A 20,987-nucleotide genomic window follows, 5' to 3' on the forward strand; every position below is an offset into this window, starting at 1 on the left:
GAGGTCATAAAGCTCTCTTGCATGTAGAGCTAGGCTGTTGTCAGCCAGACCAATGGCCAGATAGCATCACCCATTCCATATTTAACAATCTGGACTGAAGCCTGTATAGGTACTTCCAGAGAAATCTGTAACTCTGTGCTGTACACATGACAATATTCCCAGGTCTTTATGGCCTCCGAAACTCTGGGGGTATGCTGTGAACATGCAGGGAGGCAATTGTACATAGTGAGTGGGAAGCAGGCCTGCAACTGAATTAGGTAATGAGGCATGGAGAGAAATGAAACATACTTATATGAAGCTGCTGTCTACCAAATCAGACCAGATCTCTGTGGTCACAGCCTTGCTATGAGAGCTTTTAACTGAAGATGCCATGATCTGCAGCTCCAGCTTTCTGTTTTCTGAGACACTGTCACTTATCATCTACTGTTCTAGATCTTCTAAGCACTTGATTTTGGAGTTTCAGGTCCATTTAGGTTATTATAAATTGGATATCTAAGTATTAAAGCTGATTGTTTTTTGAAAGCCTGGGCTTGATTATTCAGTCGATGGAGATATGGGTGCTGTATAAAATCTCCACTGATTAAGATTATTTAATCTTAAACACAATTGTTATCCAGAGGGTCAGGCGGGGGGGAAGAGTTCAAAGTCATTAATGAAATGTATAGGATTAGTACCTAACACTCTGATCATAACCCCACTACTTGAATATGAGTGCCACCCGTTTCAGTGGAAGATGCTTTCAAGAAATGTGTTTAGAATTGAGCAGTGCCTCTGTATACTCAGAGCAGAATGTCCCTCGTCTATTCAGTGGAATATTAATGATTTGTGGAATCTTGCTTTATGCATAAGCTTCCTGTTCACGCAAGTTAACTATCTGATATAATTAATTATGTGTTCCTCTTGTGAAGCTGAAGCTTCACCATGTTTGCATAGCCAATATACACTTAGGACCACTTTATCATCGCCTGAGAAGCATGTAGTAACTGTAATTTGAAAAATAATCCATATTAATGTGAATGGGCGCAGAGCAGTATAAAGCACAAGATATGCTGTGAACAGCCTTCTTTCATTTGAGAGAAGAATCTGATTTACCATTAGCACATACCTGATAAAAATTCTATTAAAAGAAAAGCCTAATGCTTCGTGAACTGTTCCTTATAAAAAAATACCTCTAATCTAAAAAGCCTGAATTGTCATAGGGACACAGAGCACTCCCTTATACTGAGTCAGATCAACTAGTCCAGGGGTTCCCAGACTGTGGCCCATGGACTACATCAGATCTGCAAGCTTCATTCAGGTGGTCTGCAGCATTATCCTCATTAAATAGTCATATTAAATTTTAATTGTATTGTTATTGCTTCCTTACTGAAACTGTATTGCAATAAAACACAATGTAAGTTCTATAGAATGCAAACTGTAATACAATGAAATACAATGTGATAATAATGGAAGCAATATATACAATTAAAAACCATACAGCATTTGTAGCACGGTGCACTGCAGTTGCTACAGTGGGAAGAAAAATCATTCAGTGGTCCACCAAGACCACCAGCAATTTTCAAGTGGTCCAGGAGGTAGAGGAAAGATATTCAAACCATGGCACTCCATCTAATTCAGTACTGTCTACACTGACAGGCAGCAGCTCTCTAAAGTTTCAGATAGGAAGTCTCTCCCATCCCTACCTGGAGATTCCAGGGATTGAACCTGGTACCTTTCTGTATGCAAGGCAGGTGCTCTACCGATGAGCTTCAGCATTTCCCAGGTAGCATAATTAGGAAGCTGTTGTTAATTCAAAGGAGCATCATAGTATGACTATGAAGAACAGACAGTAATCTCAACCCACACCAATAACTGCAGTACAAGATTTTGATTGCAGAATGATTTTTTTCACTTGCAGAGTGAGGCTCCAATCCTGCCCCATTTACCAGGGAGTAAGCTCTTCTGAATTCACTGGGATCTTCTTAAGAGTAGATATGGTTTGCAGCTAAAACTTTCATATTACAAGCAGACAGACAGACAGACACACACACAGACAGTGATTACCTTGCTCCACCCCCCAAAAATTGATATTAACAATATAAGGTCACATGTGATTAATAATAATATATATTATTAGTTTTAAGAATGTGTCTGTAATGTATTGCTGAGCTTGAAATATCTAACCATTAGAAACCCTGCCTGGCCATGATTCATGTCAGTCAGCGCTTGTGCCCTTATAGCATTAGGTGCCACTTAAACAGCCACTGAACATCTATAAAGGAACCAAAGACAACTATCTTTTTTTACATATACCATATTTTTCGCCCTATAGGACGCACTTTTTCCCCTCCAAAAATGAAGGGGAAATGTGTGTGCGTCCTATGGGGCGAATGCAGGCTTTCGCTGAAGCCTGGAGAGCGAGAGGGGTCGGTGCGCCCCGTCGCCAGCCCCGCAAACTCGGGGGACAGTGGGAGAGGCGCAGCGCGCCTTTCCCGCTGTCCCCCGACTTGGTTAGAAGGCTGGCGGGGGGGAGAAGCCTGCTCCTCCCCGTCGCCAGCCCCACAAACTCGGGGGACAGCAGGAGGCGCAGCACGCCTTTCCCGCTGTCCCCCGACTTGGTTAGAAGGCTGGCGGAGGGCTTCCCCCTCCTCCAGCCCCGCAAGCTCCAGAGCGATGCCAAAGCTGCACGCAGCTTCGGCATCGCTCTGGGTCCCGTTCTGGGGGCTGGGGGAGGGGGAAGCTCGGGCTTCCCCCGCCCCAGCCCCGCGCCTGGGGGGGGAAATAATTTTTTTCCCTTTATCCCCCCCCCCCAAAATCTAGGTGCGTCCTATAGGGCGAAAAATACGGTATATATTTTCCTTTGGCTAGTGAATGCCTAGCAGCAGTAAGATCAATGAGTCACTGGCTCAGGAATCTGAATTCAACAGTTAAAGGTTCTCCCTGGCAACTGACAAAAGCTCTCCAGCTGCCTCAAAATCCAAGCTGCAAACTCGCTGTAGGGCAAACTATTATAAAGCTGCTCAGGTTGCTGCTATCTTAGCCCCACTGTGTGTGTGTGGAAAAACGGCCAGGAAACTATGTTGTCTCTGCAAGTGGGAGATCTAATAAAAGCAGAAATTCATATAAGGATCATTTACCCACACACTTTGATTTGCTTATTGCTGTCTTCCCACCCACCCCCCTTCAATCATCAGCCACACTAACTTCCCTTTAGGAGGGTCAAATTTTTAAAATGCCAGAGATTCTAACTCTGTAAGTGCTCTGAAGAAGGTAGACATTCTGCAGGTGCAGCTTCTCCTGACACAGTGGTGTAGTGAAGGGGAAAGTGGCACATGTGGAAGAATGCCGTGCCCTAGGAGTTCTTTAGAGGGAAGAAATTATGCCCCCTTCAGAATGTCATCACCTTAGAACATTAACTTCCATGGGGTGAGGGAGAAATTTGATTCAGTTTGCAATTAAAAGTGAATCTAGTTTGCAGTTTCCAAACCAGCATGCAAACTGAAACCTGACTATAAAATCATAGAGTTGGAAATGACCCTAAGGGTCATCTAAATCCAGCCCCCTGCAATGCGTGAATCTCAACTACAGCATCCAAGACAGATGGCCATCCTTTGAAATTCACCCTTCTGCAGCCACATAAGGGGTACAAAAATGCATATTTTAGGGTAAAATGTGCATTAAAATGCATATATTCGTGAATGAAAATGTAAAATACATTATACTAGGGGGAGCATAAATATTAGGGAATATAGGCTTTGCAAAAAACATGTACATTAGACAAAACTGCATACGCATCTGTAATATTAGGAGAACATTGCACTAAAATGCTGGAGAATTCTCGCGAGGGTTTTTTTAAAGAATCATAAAGCAATGTGGAGAATAGAACTTAAAACTGGGGGGGGGGGGATGAAAAACAGAGAGAAACCAAATTTGACAGATTAGCCCGTCCCTACTTCCCACACTGCTGATTCAGAGTGCAAGAGAAAGAACGGCGGAGGAGAAGGCAGATACAAAAGTGTGAACCAGGATGAAACGGCGCTTGTTATTACATAACGAAAAACAAGCTCAGGTCAAGGAAGTGGGGAGGAGAAGAACACTCAATGCAATTCTACTCTGTACTTCTTGAAAATGTAACCCCATGTCAGGGGTGGGGAACCCTTTGCAGCCTGAGGGCCATATTAACTCATGAGCAACCTTACCGGAGCCACATGTCAGTATGGGGTCAGACCAGAGGGAAAAATAGGCAAGGCAACTAATTCTTACCTTTTGTAACAGTAGGCTACTTTCCACTCATGAAAAATTAAGAGGCTTGCACATTCTCACACCCACGCCCTTTCATCCAAGTAAGCATAAGTGCAAAAGCATCTTCTTGTCACTTTCCACCAGCTTTTCAGGGGCAGACGTTAAGCTAACCAGCCTGCAACTTTCAGGTTCCATCCTGGTTCCCTTTCTAAAAATTGGTGTTACATTGGCACAGCTCCAGTCCAGCTCCAGGCATGGAAGCTGATCTGAGGAACAAGTTACACATCCTTGTTAGAAGATCATATTAGAGCTCTTAAAGAACTCTTAGGTAGATGCCATCCAGAGCCAGTGATTTGTCAGTTTTTATTTTGTCTGCTAGGCCTAGATCTTCATCTATCATCAACCCTATTTGCCTCAGTTTTTCAGACTCCCTTCCTGCAAAAGCACTCAAAGAGAGTGCAGAGCAGGGCGGGGACCTAAGGAGTGCCCAAGGGACCGGCTATAGATAGGCACAGAGGGTTGTATTTGGCCCTTCAGCTAGCCATTCCCCATCTCTGGGCTTTACAACAGAGGTGAGGAGGGGAGAATGAAATTAAGCCTGCTTGTCTCACCTCTTCATCCCCACACATAGATGGGCTCTTCTACATAGAATCTGTGCACGTGCAACATTGGAAGGCAGGCCTGTGGGCTCAATTGTTTTCCTCCAAGAACTGCCATTTGCACATGAAATAGAGAAAAGATACATGTTCGGTCTGCAGCATTTCAAGTTTGGACTCACAGGTCCTGATTATTCTGCAGATTTTGGCTATGTGTTGTCGTCATCCCCTGCCCCACCGCCCAAAATATTTTTTTTCCAGGCATCCACTTAATGAATCTTTATACCGAGTAGGAAGCTATGACGCATTAACAACTAAATCAACCTACCTTAAAGGCAATTAAAACTTTTTTTTTAAAAGTATATAAGGAGAAATTATATAATCACCATACTGAGCAAATACTGTGACTCATAACTATGCCATTTAGAAAGTCAGATATTCAGCTTGGTTCTCTTTCTTCGAGAATTTTTCTCTATGGCAACTGATTCGAAGACATCCTTCCTATCACTGAAGAGAGCAGATTTTAGCATCTGATAAATACAGATGATGCCTTGCACGTCTAAAACATTCTGTTCTCCTTTATCTGTCATCCTGTTACATATTTTTAAATTGTCAGACAAAGTGATTGCAAGGATGTGTGTACATTTTGCCAAGCTCACCAACTGTTGCTCCTCTTGTTGTTGAAGTGGGAGTACCACAGGTGCCCCTTCAGCATGGAGAGGCACACATATATATATTGGCTGGATCCTAAGATGTTCAGGAAGCTTGCATAAAGGAAATTTCTCATACCTCCCACCCTTGAGAAGCCTCTCCAGTAGTTCAAGCTCCCCTCCTGAACAATGTGGGATGGGGCACAATGGAGGGCCAGTGTGGGAGGTGGGAATCTCTCAAAATCAAGCTTGTGTTCTACATAAGTAAGTTCCCAAAAGAGAAGTTCTTCCTCTTTGTAGTCTCCCACAGCCCAATCCACACTGTCTCTCCAGAGAGGTCTCTGCAGATTGCTATGCTCAATGCTTTCTTGTCAGAACTCGTGAAGTGATGAGGCAAGAAGCCCAGTCCCACTCAGGCTTGAATCCATGTGCTATCATGCATGAGTAGGACTTAGGAGTAGATGAATCTGTTAATTTTGTTTTCTCTCAGCTTCTAGTTTTCCCAGTATCAAATTCAGTTCTCTACATTTCCACAACAATGTGCAATTTTTAATTAAACGAAAAATCCTCATGAAAATGAACCAGCATTTTAGTGTGGATTTTTCATAATAAACACTTTTATTTATGCTGTTGTGGCTAATATTCACATTTTTGCAAGTAGTTCCCCCTAATATAGTGTATTTTTGTATGCTGTGTTCTAAAACATATGCATTATTATGCACACTTTCCCCCACTATGTCCATTTTTGTACCTGCTGGTTGAAAAAACCACAACACAAAATTTGGAGAAGTGAACATTTTGAAGGATAGTTGGCTTTGTCTTTCATTTCACATTTTGGTTTGAGAAGTGCGAATTAGGCAGTTCTCATTAAAATGCAAACAAAACGGAATTTCTTTTACAGCACAATCTTACCCACATTTACTCACAGAAAGACTCAAGAATTATTACTTATTACTTCCTAATAAGTGAATTTAAGATTGTAGCCACTGTTCCGCAATCCTGTTATCTTTGGAAGTGGAACCAGTTATGTGTGTAGGGCCAAGTTTGCTACCTGGCATTACTAACAGTAAGATTAATACCTTGGAAACCCAGGAAATCACTTATGTGAGACTTCCTTCATAAATCTAGGTCTACTATCTCTTAGGAGAATTATGTTTTGCAAGAAGGATCTCATTGAATCCTACAGAACCCCACAATTCTTTAGAGGTTAATTGGTTTATAATTGCTTGCTATGTTCTCATGCCCACATTGTGAATCATGTTGCCATTGCTTGAGGCATCAGAAATCTAATCTCAGATTCAGATTTCTTCTGATAACCTTGATCCTAAACTAATTTATACTGGAGCAGGACTCAGATCCAGACTTTGCCATGCTTTGAGTAGAGTAGACCCAGTGAAATCCATGGGCACTGGCCATGATTATGTCCCATTTTTCTTAATGTGTGTACCCTAAGGATAACAGAGATGCAGCCTAGGATAAGAGTGGTCTAGAGGAGCACATTTAGGTTCCAAGCCTGAGGCTGCCAATCCCTGATCTATGAGACTTTGGGACCTTTATCAACCTATTAAAAAACTAGTCTTCCCTGGAGTTGTGTTGACATTTTCAACACTGAAGGCTCAGCCACACTTTTTTTTGTGTTGCATTTCTAGGCACAGGTGTGTATCCCAGCACTTTCCCTGGGGAAACTCGTGTTTTACTGCTGAAACACAACAAACAGCAATCAGGGTTTCTGTGGATTGCTGTTTGCTCCAATTCAGCAGCAAAACGGGTTTTCCTGGGGAAAGCACCAGGATAAAAAAAATGAACTGTTCAGACATGGACTAGGAAAGCCTGAACCTATACAGTGGTACCTCAGGTTACATACGCTTCAGGTTACATACACTTCAGGTTACAGATTCCGCTAACCCAGAAATAGTACCTCGGGTTAAGAACTTTGCTTCTTGATGAGAACAGAAATTGTGCTCCTGTGGCGCGGCGGCAGCAGGAGGCCCCATTAGATAAAGTGGTGCTTCAGGTTAAGAACAGTTTCAGGTTAAGAACGCACCTCCGGAATGAATTAAGTACTTAACCCGAGGTACCACTGTATGTAGAAAGCATACAGCAAAGGTAAGTGTGGGTGAGCCCTTACTTTAAAAAAACAAAAAAAAAACTGGCTTTAATTAACAAGCAATGTAGCCTGTTCTTAGTGATAGCTGCTATATTCATAGCACATATGTGGTAGCACAAAGGAACTGGGTAGTGGTTTGGGCAACTCAGTAAAGGGAAGGAGAAAAGGCAACGCTCTGTATCTGGGAAGTATATTACAAAGATCAAATAGGAGACGGTGCAATTAATTCTGAGTTCATTGTGTCTATAGGAAAGAGACAGCCCAGCCCAGCCAAATTCAATTTGCTTTATTAAGTTGGATAAAATAATGGTTCTTTTAAAACTGTGCCATGATTCATTATAAAGTATTAAGCAATTATATTCTATTTTGCAGAAGGTCATGCATACGAGGAAGAGGCACATGGAATTGTTTCAGGAATTAAATCAGAAATTTCAGACACTAGACAGATTTCGAGATGTACCAAAATCAGGCAGTATGGTACGTATACTATTTTATTTTGCTATCCTCTTATGTACTTTTAATCTCTTACCATTTAAGAATTATTGAGAAAGTTGTGAATTAAGGTAGGATCATCTCAAAATGAGATCTTATTATTCTCTTTCAGTGAGAATTGCCTAATAAGTAGAAAGCTCTCTAGCAGCTAGAACAGAGGTGGGAAACTTCAGGCTCAGGGGCCAGGTGTGTCTCTTTAGGCAGACCACCCCATACTCCAAGCCATGCTCCCCATTGGCCCTCTTCCACTACTACTTGAGTACTTTTGCTAAGCTTGACTGTGTCCTTGAACTGTGTCCATGAACCTCTGGCTTCCTGGATGAAGAATGTGTATGTGTATGTCTGGGGGTGGGGGAAGCCCTCTGACTTTTATATGGCAAAAGTGTAGCTTACTGTACAAAGGTAAGAATTACACCCATTATTCTATCCATTTTTGTCTATGGCCCCATCCACAACTGGCACACCACCCTCAGAAATGAAATGCAGCCCTTGAGCTGGAAAAGGTTCCCCATTCCTGGGCTAGGGCCACGAGGGTGTGGAAAACAAGAGTTCAAATCCCCTGCCCAGCTGCAAATTTTACTGGAGAGTCTTGGACAAGCTTAAAGCACTTACTCAACTTTTAAGTGGGCGAGATCAACTTCATGTACTGTGCCCTGAGTTTCTTGGGTCAAATGTGGGATACATAAATAATATCCAGTTCTTTCACTTCTGTCATGTTTCACTGTGACAGAAATTGAGAACTTGCCTGGGAGACAGCTATGCAGTTCTCTGCATGGAGTACGCAAAACCTCAAGGCGTTCCCTCTCCCATTACTCCTTTTCATACTTTTCAGGGACTTGCACTTCCCAGATGATTAAATGCACAAATAGCTTTAAAGGACTGCAGCCTAAGTAACATAGTAACATCAACTCCCAAATGCATAAAAAAATCATTGCAATCAAATATTCGTATTATATGTTATTGGATGTAAAACAATTACCTTAAGAATGAATATGTATTGAATATTCAACATCAACATTCAAAGAAGACCATTTTTTAATAATTGTATATATTATTCCCTCATAAAATAGTTTAGAATTACAATTTGGAGTTATAGCAAAAACATTAAATTGAACCTGAAATACACCAAAGCCTTCCAACATATCTCTAGGCTGTTAATTTAAGACGAGCTGTGGTGATGTGCCTTTATGGTAGTGTTAAAAATAAAGGTTCAATATATAAAAATAGGCTATATTTCAGGGTTTATTAGCAAGTGCTTTATTAGCTTCTGTGTAAACTTGAAAAGGACGTCGTGTTAGAAGAAAAATATTCAGGATTAGTAAGGCCCATTGTTTGTTTGCTTTTCTGATATGAGAGCTTCTTTATAATGAGAAGCTCACACATTTCGTGCCACTATCAGAATTTTATCCGACTTCTATTACTTTCACAAGCTCTCTTCTTGCTCCCAGAGAAGGAATGGCGATATATCTACTTAGAATTTTAAGGCCATGTACTGAATTGAGTAGATTTATTATTATCATTATTATTATTATTAGGGATCTGATGACTAGTTGTTAAAAGATTCCCCACTTTGCTGCCAATTTTGCAGAGAATTTATGGAAACTAGCTCGTTTCAGTCCTTTAAAAAAATCTTTAAAAGATTAAATATCAGCTTAATCCCTTTGCTCCTATATCAGATCAGCCAAGGCAATGAAAAGTGACATAGACTACACATCCAGCAGGAACTAAGCTTTGATGAGTCTCCGAGGAAAAGAATCATCTAACTGTTGGGCAACCACCAATAATGCTTCCCTATATTTACCCTCATCATATATTCTTGGCATGCAACTACAATGAATAAGACAAGTATCCTTGATTAATCTTAGATACTGTGATGGGGCTCAGGCAAGGAAAGGCTGCTGAGGGCCTTACAAAGTCAAAAGCCAGCACTGGACAGAGATGTTTCTCATCTGGGAGCTTGGATTACACTTAGCCTCAAGTTGTCACATGCTGTATTCAAGGGACACTTAACAGTGGCTATGACGAGCCTTTAAATCCCACTTTGCAATTGAGAAGAGAGTTTTCAATGTCTTGCGTTGCAGGGCTCACCACTAGCCCAAACACACAGTCAGTTTCCAAGAAGGCTGTAAAACGGGCAGCTAATCCAATTTGGTGGGAAGTGCTCCTTGTCAAGTTAATTCCTGCTCACCTTTCTAGGAAATTGCAAGTAAATATATAGCTGTCAGAGATGGTCAGCGAACCTTTGCTTCACTCAGTTCCAACCCTGCTACTGGGAGTTTGTTGGCAGATCTGCTGGCAAGCCTTTCAGTGTGTCGATTGCGTGTAAAAAAGGATGAGAAAACTGGCTGAATTTTGGCCAGTCTGGCACCCTTCAAAGCCATTTTATCTCTCTTGATGTCTGCTTTTACATGTGATCTCTTGGAAGATCAAATCGGCAAAGAGGAAGTTTTTAAAAGTTCTCTCTCTCTCTCTCTCTCTCTCTCCCGCACCCCACCTCATCCCCTTCATTCCCGCAGGAAAATCCAACAGCAGCCAGCAAGGCTCCCTGGGACACTTTCAAAAACACAAGTGACTACCCACATTATACCACAATAAATGTATTAGATACAGAGGCAAAAGATGCTTTAGAACTAAGACCATCAGAATGGGAGAAGTGTCTGAACTTGCCTCTAGATGTACAAGAAGGTGATTTTCAAACGGAGGTTTAACGAAAGAGGAAACAAACTGAAGCGAAAGCGAGATATAGAACAATTTTGCTTGCACTGACACTCAAGAGACTTGGGAAGCCTGACACGCCAATCTGGACATTGTGGCTGAGGCGTGTCAGCACCTTCATGTGCCAAATGTCAGTGGTTTCTTTTCGTACGATATATTCCCACTAGCAAAACTAGTGGAGAGCCCAGGTGTACAATTCTTACCATCGTGTCTTGTAAGTACCCGTGGAATGGATTTGTAAGGTAAATCTTTATAGATAAACCTCAAGCAACGGTTCATGTTGTAACAGCTTCATCTGGTTTAGTTTTCAAAAAACTTCACCATGAAGCACAATGTATATATTTATGCAGTTTTTAAAGTTTATAACAGTCTGTTTGGCCATTACTACACTTTTTACTTTATAATATAAAAAAGCAAAGTTTTGTCGTCATTAAATGAATGTCTGTTGAGCTACATTCTTCATTGCTTTAAATGCAATAAAGTAATAATCTCACTTTTATATGAATAATATATTTCACATCTTTATTATTGCAGTTTTCTCTGGAAAGCTCAGAGTAGCTTCTCCTGCTGCAGCTGTGTATAAAATATTTAAAATGTTGTATGGTGTAAATAAACTTTTGTCTACATATCAGTATTTTCAGTGCATTTTATTTTGGATTTGTTTATCGGAAATTTGCATATTTATAAAGTTTTCTTAAACAAAGCAGAAGCTGAAAATGTATTCAGAATTTTAATAGCATACTGTTATTACTCCTTTGAGACTAATGATTTCTCAAATGTAATAATAGGTTTGCGTGGCTGTTCTATTTTTCTACTCTATGGAGGCAACACACAATGTAAATTGGCCTTGTAAGAGCATTGCCAGATTAGTTCTACTATATGCAGGTCTTAAGCTTTTTTATTTAGCTGCAGAAAGACAACTTTTTAGACAAATACTGTTCAACAAACAGAACTTGAGGGAAATGCTTCTCTGGCTCTTACTGCCACCATCATACAGTGTAGCTTTGTTATAATTTCTTACTATTAGTCTTATTATCAAGATTTATTACCTCCTTCAGTACTGAGGTACATAGCATGACTTTCTGCAAGAAAAATTAAATAATATAGTCCATAAAAGATTCAGTGCCTAAGACGACAGCAAATCATCTTTTAACTTCAATCGGAACTAAGATTTTTTTAACCCAGTATTTTGTATCAATGAATAGTATGTAAAGAAGCCAATACTGAATAAATATATTAATAAACTGGTCTGCATGGTACAATAAAACATGCTGATACATGGGAAATGTAAATCTGTCTGCCCAATTACATAGCTTAAAACACCTGCCATTCTGCAAGATGTTCTCCATGCTTTTATAGCTTAATTGGACTGAGAAATACCCATCTCTTTAAGTATTGTAAGAATGTTGCTTGGTTTTTCCTCATGACTAAAAGATTAGTATTGTTTGATTACAACTGTTGCCAGAAGCCAAATGTAAGTCAACACCAGGGTTTTCTTTCAGCCGGAATTCAGTTCCGGAACCTCTCAGATGCGTCCCAGCACCTCGCCATTGCCATTCTAAGAGAATGAGGGAGGTGTTCATAGTAAGTTCCGGCACCTCATTTTCAAGAAAAATAGCACTGGTCAACCATAACTTGGGGGGGGGGGTCATCGTCTAGGAACTCTGAACAAAAGCAGAAACAGGCACTCCAATTGCCATAGCTGGTGACTCAGACAGAGTAGTTCCTATGGTTGAAGCACAATCATCAGCATAGAAAGTGCATAAATTGGTCCAGCAAAGGTACCAGATAGGCCTCTTGAATATTGCAACATCCAGTGATTGCCTGGGATGGAGGCTATGATAGATATAGTACCACCTAAGCTTCCCTGTCATGTTGCACACAGTGCTTTTCAGTGGAGCAACTCATGCACTGAGATGCCACTCTTCCAAATGATGTGCAGGCCAAATTCCAGTTACAATCCCATGATACACAGTTGCTCCAAACAGTTTGTGCATAGAAGTATGTGGATGTAGCCAACACAAAGTTCAAAAATTAGGGTTCTCCCCAGTTACCAAAATGTCATGGAGGTGAATTATCCCACCATGCTCCCACCTGGGTGACGCCCTTGTCTGTTGCTGCCCTGCACCTGGCGATTGCTGCCACAGCAGCATCAACTCACAGGACTGCAACTGTGTGGCACTGTGGGCCGTCTCATAATGCCATCATTGTCAATGCTGAACGGGTCCAGCCCTCAAGCCATGGATTGCCGATGAAGTAGCTCGCTAACCTCTTCGCTAATCATTTAATATGCTGGCTTTTCCTCTTGAAATATAATAATAATGCACTCATAATACAATCAGCACTTGCAGGGCTTTCTAAAAGCATGTCAGATTACAGAGCTCTCAATTATTTATTTGGCTGGCTTAGTGTTAAACCAGAAAATGTACTGTCCTCGGGGACGCAAGCATGTTTGCTAAGAGTGTTTGCTGCTGCTGTTTTTCACATGGAGCAAAGCAGGATAAGTCAGGCTTAGAAGGGGGGAATGGAAAAGTACTGTGTTTTATGAGTAGTTGTATGTGAGGGACGCGGGTGGCACTGTGGGTTAAACCACAGAGCCTAGGACTTGCCGATCAGAAGGTCGGCGGTTCGAATCCCTGCGACGGGATGAGCTCCCGTTGCTCGGTCCCTGCTCCTGCCAACCTAGCAGTTTGAAAACACGTCAAAGTGCAAGTAAATAACACGTCAAAGTGCAAGTGCGGGAAGGTAAACAGCATTTCTGTGCACTGCTCTGGTTTGCCAGAAGCGGCTTAGTCATGCTGGCCACATGACCCGGAAGCTGTACGCCAGCTCCCTCGGCCAATAAAGCATGATGAGCCGCAACCCCACAGTCAGCCACGACTGGACCTAATGGTCAGGGGTTCCTTTACCTTTACATGCTGTACTCCCTTTCAAATGCTAGTGGGACAATCCAACCAGGAGGCATGTATGTGTGGAGGCAGACATTTGCATGTATGCCCCTTGCTGGATAAGAACTGCCTGCACAGCAGCTGGAGCTGGGTAGACGTAGTGGTGCCACTATACAGTAACATGAGTACCAATCAAAAACAATTTTTGCAAGAAGTGGGGGTACAATGTATTTCTCGCCCCTACCCTCTTCTTCCTCCTGGGGACTTCTCTCTAGTGAGCTGCCAGTCCAGTGCTCTGTGCCTGCTCAACTGGGCCACTTATGTATGTTTTCAATTTTCAATTTAATTTGTACTTCAATGAAATCTTGTTTTCAACAAAAATGAGAATTACCTATTACTTTAAATGGGCTTGTATTTTATGTGATTTTTTTGGTTACTCATTATATAGTATAACAACAGCTGACCTTGCTAAATATTATAGACTGCATACATACCATACATTTAAAGCACACTCCAAGAATTCTGGGAACTGTAGTAAACTCATCACAGAGCTACTATTACCAACACCCTTAACAAACTAGAGTTTTCATTGGGCGGGGGCTGTTTTAAATACATGGGATGCATGCAGCTTCGGAAACTTGCTTAAAACCTTTTCCAATGAGCCTACTCAGATGTATAATTTAGCTACCTATATTGGTTTTGTAAAAGTTTTACCGATTTTATCTGTGTTTCAATTATTATGATTTTTATGTATATGTTTTATGGTTCTGTGGATTTTAGCTGTGCTTCCTCTACAGTTTTATTATGTACACTGCTTGGAGAGCTCTGTGATTAAGTGGTTTATAAATCTTCTAAATAATTTAATATAAAGTGACATGCTTTCCATTGCTCTGTAGTCCTGCACTGGAACTGTGTTTGCGAGAGCTAAACTGGATGAAATATTAAGCCACCTAAGCACAATGTCTGAAACATCTCTTGCCACACTTGGAAAAATTGCACCCAATATGCACCAAGTGGCTCCTTCTGTGCACAAGAACTTGAGAGCATATGTGAAGCCTTCCCACAACAGTGAAGATGTGACACTCCTTGCAGAACTGCTTCATGGGTGCGCTAGGGATAGCATGGATCACTGCCCCTGCACCAAGTCCTCAGTATTTGTTTCTATCACAGTTAGTCAAAGGGTTACTTATAATTGCTCCGGGACCAGAGAATGTCGGGGTTCATAGTTGGTATCCTTGCTTTAGCATCTGGAATGTTTTCTACCATCCTGGGTGGTAGCGTGCCATGCTGGCAACAGATTGCAGGCTTCATTTGTTTCACCGACTGTTAGTTCTGTACAATAAGTCATGTTCTGTACCCCCTTTCTTCCAGAACTAGGGTTGATCGCTTAAATAGATGGAATTCTAAAATGCTTAACTCCATTGATTTTGTACCCCCATTTTCTCCAACTCCCACACTCACTTCACATAATTAATGCCTGGTGGCATCTCTGTTTTTTAAGATGGTTGTTAACAATGCTGTTTTTCTCGTAAAAAGCACCTCCCTGGTTCTCTTATAATGGCAATGGCACCCACCCGAGAGGTGCCAGAACTGAGTTCCGGTGAGTTCTGGCTGAAAAAAAGCCCTGGTTGTTAATTAGTTCTGTTGAAATTATATTGCAGCTGCCATCACAACAGAGCTAAAGTTCCGGTGGGTCATTGTGCACATAGCTGCACATGGCTGCAGATGTTACAATTACGAATTTAGCAAAAAGCTACCTGAAGAATATCCTTCTGCATCATTTTTATTTTCCAGGTAGACACCTGCTTCTTAATTAGATAGTCTCCTCTGATGCAACAATTACTGCTTTCATCTTCACGGAAATAATGTACTACTGGAAGATAAGGGTACAGTCCATTTTTGGCACAGTTGTCTCCAATAAATGTGGCACTTTCTACATTCCACTGCTCTTTCGCTGTTAAATATTTTAGGTCATCGTACCTGCATTCTCCGTAAAACCGTTTTGTTTTGTTTTTTCCACAATCCAGTGGTTAAATCTTTATAAGGTGCTACCATGTTTGTGTATTTTGCCAGGACAATTCAACAGCTCTTTCTCTTTCTGGAGAAGTAAATACATTTCATCAGTGTCTCTCTTAAAAATGAATGATTGGCTCAGTAAATAAAATTCTGCCTTTGACAAGAGATACTGAAGCAACAGCTCACTTATATGATCTACTGCCCTGTATAGAGGAAGTGGTGCTTTTGAAGGTGTGACTATCACTTGAAGGGAACACTCTTGCACCAAGTAAAGAGTAGAGGAAGGAGTTTCAATCAATAAAATGTATGACTGCCATTTGTTAAATAAAGCTGTGAAGTAGCTCAAGATGTCAAGAGTACATACATCATCCTCAGTGTTGCATTGCAAGCTTCTTTCCCCTCCCCATAGCTGTTATGTGAACATAAATCTCTATTCACAGTCTAATTCTGTCTGGATTGTGGAGTCACAATTCTAAGTTAGCATACATAACAGTATTGAAACAGTATTAAACTTTAGGCTGTTCTGCTTCACTTCTTGTTCTTTCAAGTGTCCTTATTTTCCTAGATTTACAGAAGCCATCCTGGTTTTCAGTTTGATCCCAGAATGTCCCGCTTTTTATTAGGACGCCCCTATTTTCATCGGAAAAATGTTGGAGGGTATAGAGTTATCCAACCCTTGAGCCATCTGAAGGCAACCCTGAATAGGGAAGGTTTTTAAAAATATTTAATGTTTTTATATATGTTGGAAGCCGTCCAAAGCGGCTGGGGCAACCCAATCAGATGGTAGGATATTATTATTATTATTAAATTTAATTTCCAATCAGTACAAACACCAAACTAAAAACACACGTACAACGAAAAACTATAAAAACAATAATAACACAAATTGACAACACAAATTTAGATACAGTAATATCCCTATGCCTACTCCTTGTTTATCACCACTCTCTCCCCCCTCTATTTCCCACGGTTATCCGCCTTGTCACTTATATATTCGTTCCAAATTTCTTCGTATTTATCCATTCTTATTTTGCATTGACAAGCAATTCTTTCGTATGTAGACAGATTAGCTACATTATTATTATTATTATTATTATTATTAAATAGGACATCCCTATTTTCATCAGAGAAATGTTGAAGGGTATATATATTTGTTTAGTCGTTTAGTCGTGTCCGACTCTTCGCGACCCCATGGACCAGAGCACGCCAGGCACTCCTGTCTTCCACTGCCTCCCGCAGTTTGGTCAGACTCATGTTTGTGGCTTCGAGAACACTGTCCAACCATTTCGTCCTCTGTCGTCCCCTTCTCCTTGTGCCCTCCATCTTTCCCAACATCAGGGTCTTTTCCAGGGAGTCTTCTCTTCTCATGAGGTGGCCAAAGTATTGGAGCCTCAGCTTCACGATCTGTCCTTCCAGTGACCACTCAGGGCTGATTTCCTTAAGAATGGATGCGTTTGATCTTCTTGCAGTCCATGGGACTCTCAAGAGTCTCCTCCAGCACCATAATTCAAAAGCATCAATTCTTCGGCGATCAGCCTTCTTTATGGTCCAGCTCTCACTTCCATACATCACTACTGGGAAAACCATGGCTTTAACTATACGGACCTTTGTTGGCAAAGTGATGTCTCTGCTTTTTAAGATGCTGTCTAGCTTTACGATTGCCTTTCTCCCAAGGAGCAGGTGTCTTTTAATTTCGTGACTGCTGTCACCATCTGCAGTGATCACGGAGCCCAAGAAAGTAAAATCTCACTGCCTCCATTTCTTCCCCTTCTATTTGCCAGGAGGTGATGGGCCCAGTGGCCATGATCTTCATTTTTTTGATGTTAAGCTTCAGACCATATTTTGTGCTCTCCTCTTTCACCCTCATTAAAAGGTTCTTTAATTCCTCTTCACTTTCTGCCATCAAGGTTGTATCATCTGCATATCTGAGGTTGTTGATATTTCTTCCGGCGATCTTAATTCCGGCTTGGGATTCATCCAGCCCAGCCTTTCACATGATGAATTCTGCATATAAGTTAAATAAGCAGGGAGACAATATACAGCCTTGCCGTACTCCTTTCCCAATTTTGAACTAATCAGTTGTTCCATATCCAGTTCTAACTGTAGCTTCTTGTCCCACATAGAGATTTCTCAGGAGACAGATGAGGTGATCAGGCACTCCCATTTCTTTAAGAACTTGCCATAGTTTGCTGTGGTCGACACAGTCAAAGGCTTTTGCATAGTCAATGAAGCAGAAGTAGATGTCTCTCTGGAACTCTCTAGCTTTCTCCATAATCCAGCGCATGTTTGCAATTTGGTCTCTGGTTCCTCTGCCCCTTCGAAATCCAGCTTGCACTTCTGGGAGTTCTCGGTCCACATACTGCTTAAGCCTGCCTTGTAGAATTTTAAGCATAACTTTGCTAGCGTGTGAAATGAGTGCAATTGTGCGGTATAATAATAATAATAATAATAATAATAATAATAATAATAATTTATTATTTATACCCCGCCCATCTGGCTGGGTTTCCCCAGCCACTCTGGGCGGCTTCCAAAAGAATATTAAAATACTATGTTACATCAAACATTAAAAGCTTCCCTAAACAGGGCTGCCTTCAGATGTCTTCTAAAAGTCTGGTAGTTGTTGTTCTCTTTGACATCTGGTGGGAGGGCGTTCCACAGGGAGGGCGCCACTACCGAGAAGGCCCTCTGCCTGGTTCCCTGTAACTTGGCTTCTCGCAGTGAGGGAACCGCCAGAAGGCCCTCGGTGCTGGACCTCAGTGTCCGGGTAGAACGATGGAGGTGGAGACGGTAGTTAGAGCATTCTTTGACACTGCCCTTCTTGGGGATTGGGATGTAGACTGATCTTCTCCAACCCTCTGGCCACTGTTGAGTTTTCCAAATTTGCTGACATATTGAGTGTAGCACCTTAACAGCATCATCTTTTAATATTTTAAATAGTTCAGCTGGAATATCATCACTTCCACTGGCCTTGTTATTAGCAGTGCTTTCTAAGGCCCATTTGACTTTACTCTCCAGGATGTCTGGCTCAAGGTCAGCAACCACACTACCTGGGGTATACGAGACATCCATTTCTTTCTGGTATAGTTCCTCTGTGTATTCTTGCCACCTCTTCTTGATGTCTTCTGCTTCTGTTAGATCCTTTCCACTTTTGTCTTTTATTATGGTAATCTTTGTACGAAATGTTCCTTTCATATCTCCAATTTTCTTGAACAGATCTCTGGTTTTTCCCATTCTATTGTTTTCCTCTATTTCTTTGCATTGCTCGTTTAAGAAGGCCTTCTTGTCTCTCCTTGCTATTCTTTGGAAATCTGCATTCAATTTCCTGTATCTTTCACTATCTCCCTCACATTTTGCTTGCCTTCTCTCCCCCGCTATTTGTAAGGCCTCGTTGGACAGCCACTTTGCTTTCTTCCATTTCCTTTTCGTTGGGATGGTTTTAGTTGCTGCCTCCTGTATAATGTTACGAGCCTCCTTCCATAGTTCTTCAGGCACTCTGTCCACCAAATCTAAATCCTTAAACCTGTTCCTCACTTCCACTGTGTATTCATAAGGGATTTGACTTAGATTGTATCTTACCAGCCCAGTGGTTTTTCCTACTTTCTTCAGTTTAAGCTTGAATTTTGCTATAAAAAGCTGATGATCTGAGCCACAGTCAGCTCCAGGTCTTGTTTTTGCTGACTGTATAGAGCTTCTCCATCTTTGGCTGCAGAGAATATAATCAATCTGATTTCGATGCTGCCCATCTGGTGATGTCCATGTGTAGAGTCGTCTCTTGTGTTGTTGGAAAAGAGTGTTTGTGATGACCAGCTTGTTCTCTTGGCAGAACTCTATTAGCCTTTGCCCTGCTTTGTTTTGAACTCCAAGGCCAATATATATATATATATATATATATATATATATATATACACACACACACACACACACACACACACACACAAACTCCCACTTTACTGCCCCCATTCCAGCAGATTCAAACCACAACTTGCTTTCAGTTCATACCAAATGTGTGCTAAATTTGTTAAAGACTACTGTTTATGTGAAGGCCTTGCTGCTGTTTGCTGCGCCTTTCTGACTTGTTCAAAGTGGAGGTTATGATATGATCTCCCGAAAGTTGACAGTTTTATGGAAAGAGCGTTGAGTAAAAACGTGTCACTGTCAACAATGAGCAGGGGCTAAAACAGGCCGGGGTTTTTCTTCTGCAATTGCTTAATTCAACCCCATATTGCACAGTGTTTGCTTCCCGTTACCTTTTCATGTTTATGTCTGTTTCTGGCTGGAAAACATTTTGGCCATGCGGTATGATATTTCATTTTGTGAGCAGAGAAAAGTAAACAATAAAAAAAATGTGAAGTCCTTGTATCAATGTAAGTAAAAGGGTTAGGACAGCAGTCAGCAAGAGGAACTTAATGATACAGAGGGAAGGCACAGGTTAAGGGAACAACTACCAGGAAGCGATTCTGCACAGAAAGCAGAACAGGAGGGTCGGAGAGAGAAGTTAAAGAAAGCTTGCTTAAATAGAGTTATTTGCTTGATGATACTCTAACCAGATGACCCTTGTGGTTCCTTCCAACTCTGCAGTTCTGTGATTCTATTATTCTAACACTATTTGAAACAGTCCTTATTAAAGAGGAGACCGTGGAAGTAAAATTTAGTTCACTGATGGCTTTGCCTGGCTTAGGTATTACCACTGCCCACCGTCTACAAATCAGGAGTCTGAGCAGTAGATACTAATACATTCAAATCACAATATTTTCGAATAAAAGGAACTTTGTTGTTTTTAAGTAATTTAATTGTGCCAACAACTCCCTTCTCTGAAATGATTCTCTGATGGATTCTTATTTTTTGTTTGTTTTAAATAAAGTTCTACAATTTCTTTCTTGTGAGTTTTCCTGCAACAATATTAAGAACATCAAATGTCTACTAGGGCCAATTTCCCCCCAGCTTTTTATTTCTGTTTTTTTCTATTTTTTACTTTTTAGTTTGACTAAATGATTAGTAAAGCCTGTTTATGTTTAAAGCCAAAAAAAAGAGTAGAGCTACAAGATACATTTGGGGAGTGTGATTAGTAGCCTAAATCAAAAGTTATCTTTTTCTTTTTCTTTTTTGCAACGACAATCTAAAAATAAAGCGAAGAATATAAACAAAACATATGAATAAAAAAAAACCTTGGAAATTTACTCAATCCTCACAACTTAGGGGTAACACCCTTTTAGTCATTTTTTATATCATCAAAACAAGAGTTTGAAGTTGTCCTGAACATTAGCTAAATCAAGTGCTTGTTAAACTGATATTATATTCACTC

At 41.0% G+C, this 20,987-nt stretch overlaps 1 protein-coding gene and 1 long non-coding RNA gene across 6 annotated transcripts in view; one reads left to right on the forward strand and one right to left on the reverse strand.

Annotated features, from left to right (window-relative positions):
• The window catches only part of ADGRB3 (adhesion G protein-coupled receptor B3), a 461,010-nt gene extending 449,603 nt beyond the window's left edge, over positions 1–11,407 (forward strand). For 4 of the 5 annotated variants that reach the window (XM_080997949.1, XM_080997948.1, XM_080997950.1 and 1 more), the window contains 2 exons: positions 7,947–8,051; positions 10,583–11,407. In XM_080997949.1, the coding sequence (XP_080854075.1) occupies positions 7,947–8,051; positions 10,583–10,774 (297 nt within the window). In that variant the 3' untranslated portion in view covers positions 10,775–11,407. Of the gene's footprint in view, positions 1–7,946; positions 8,052–9,742 lie in introns of all 5 variants that reach the window. The other variant, XM_080997952.1, reaches the window with a different exon arrangement.
• The window catches only part of LOC308472866, a 75,007-nt gene that overhangs the window by 13,613 nt on the left and 40,407 nt on the right, over positions 1–20,987 (reverse strand). The gene's annotated exons all lie outside the window — the stretch shown is intronic.

The sequence above is a fragment of the Podarcis pityusensis genome (assembly GCF_964106645.2).
Source record: "Podarcis pityusensis genome assembly, chromosome: 3".
Taxonomy (NCBI): Eukaryota; Metazoa; Chordata; class Lepidosauria; order Squamata; family Lacertidae; genus Podarcis; species Podarcis pityusensis.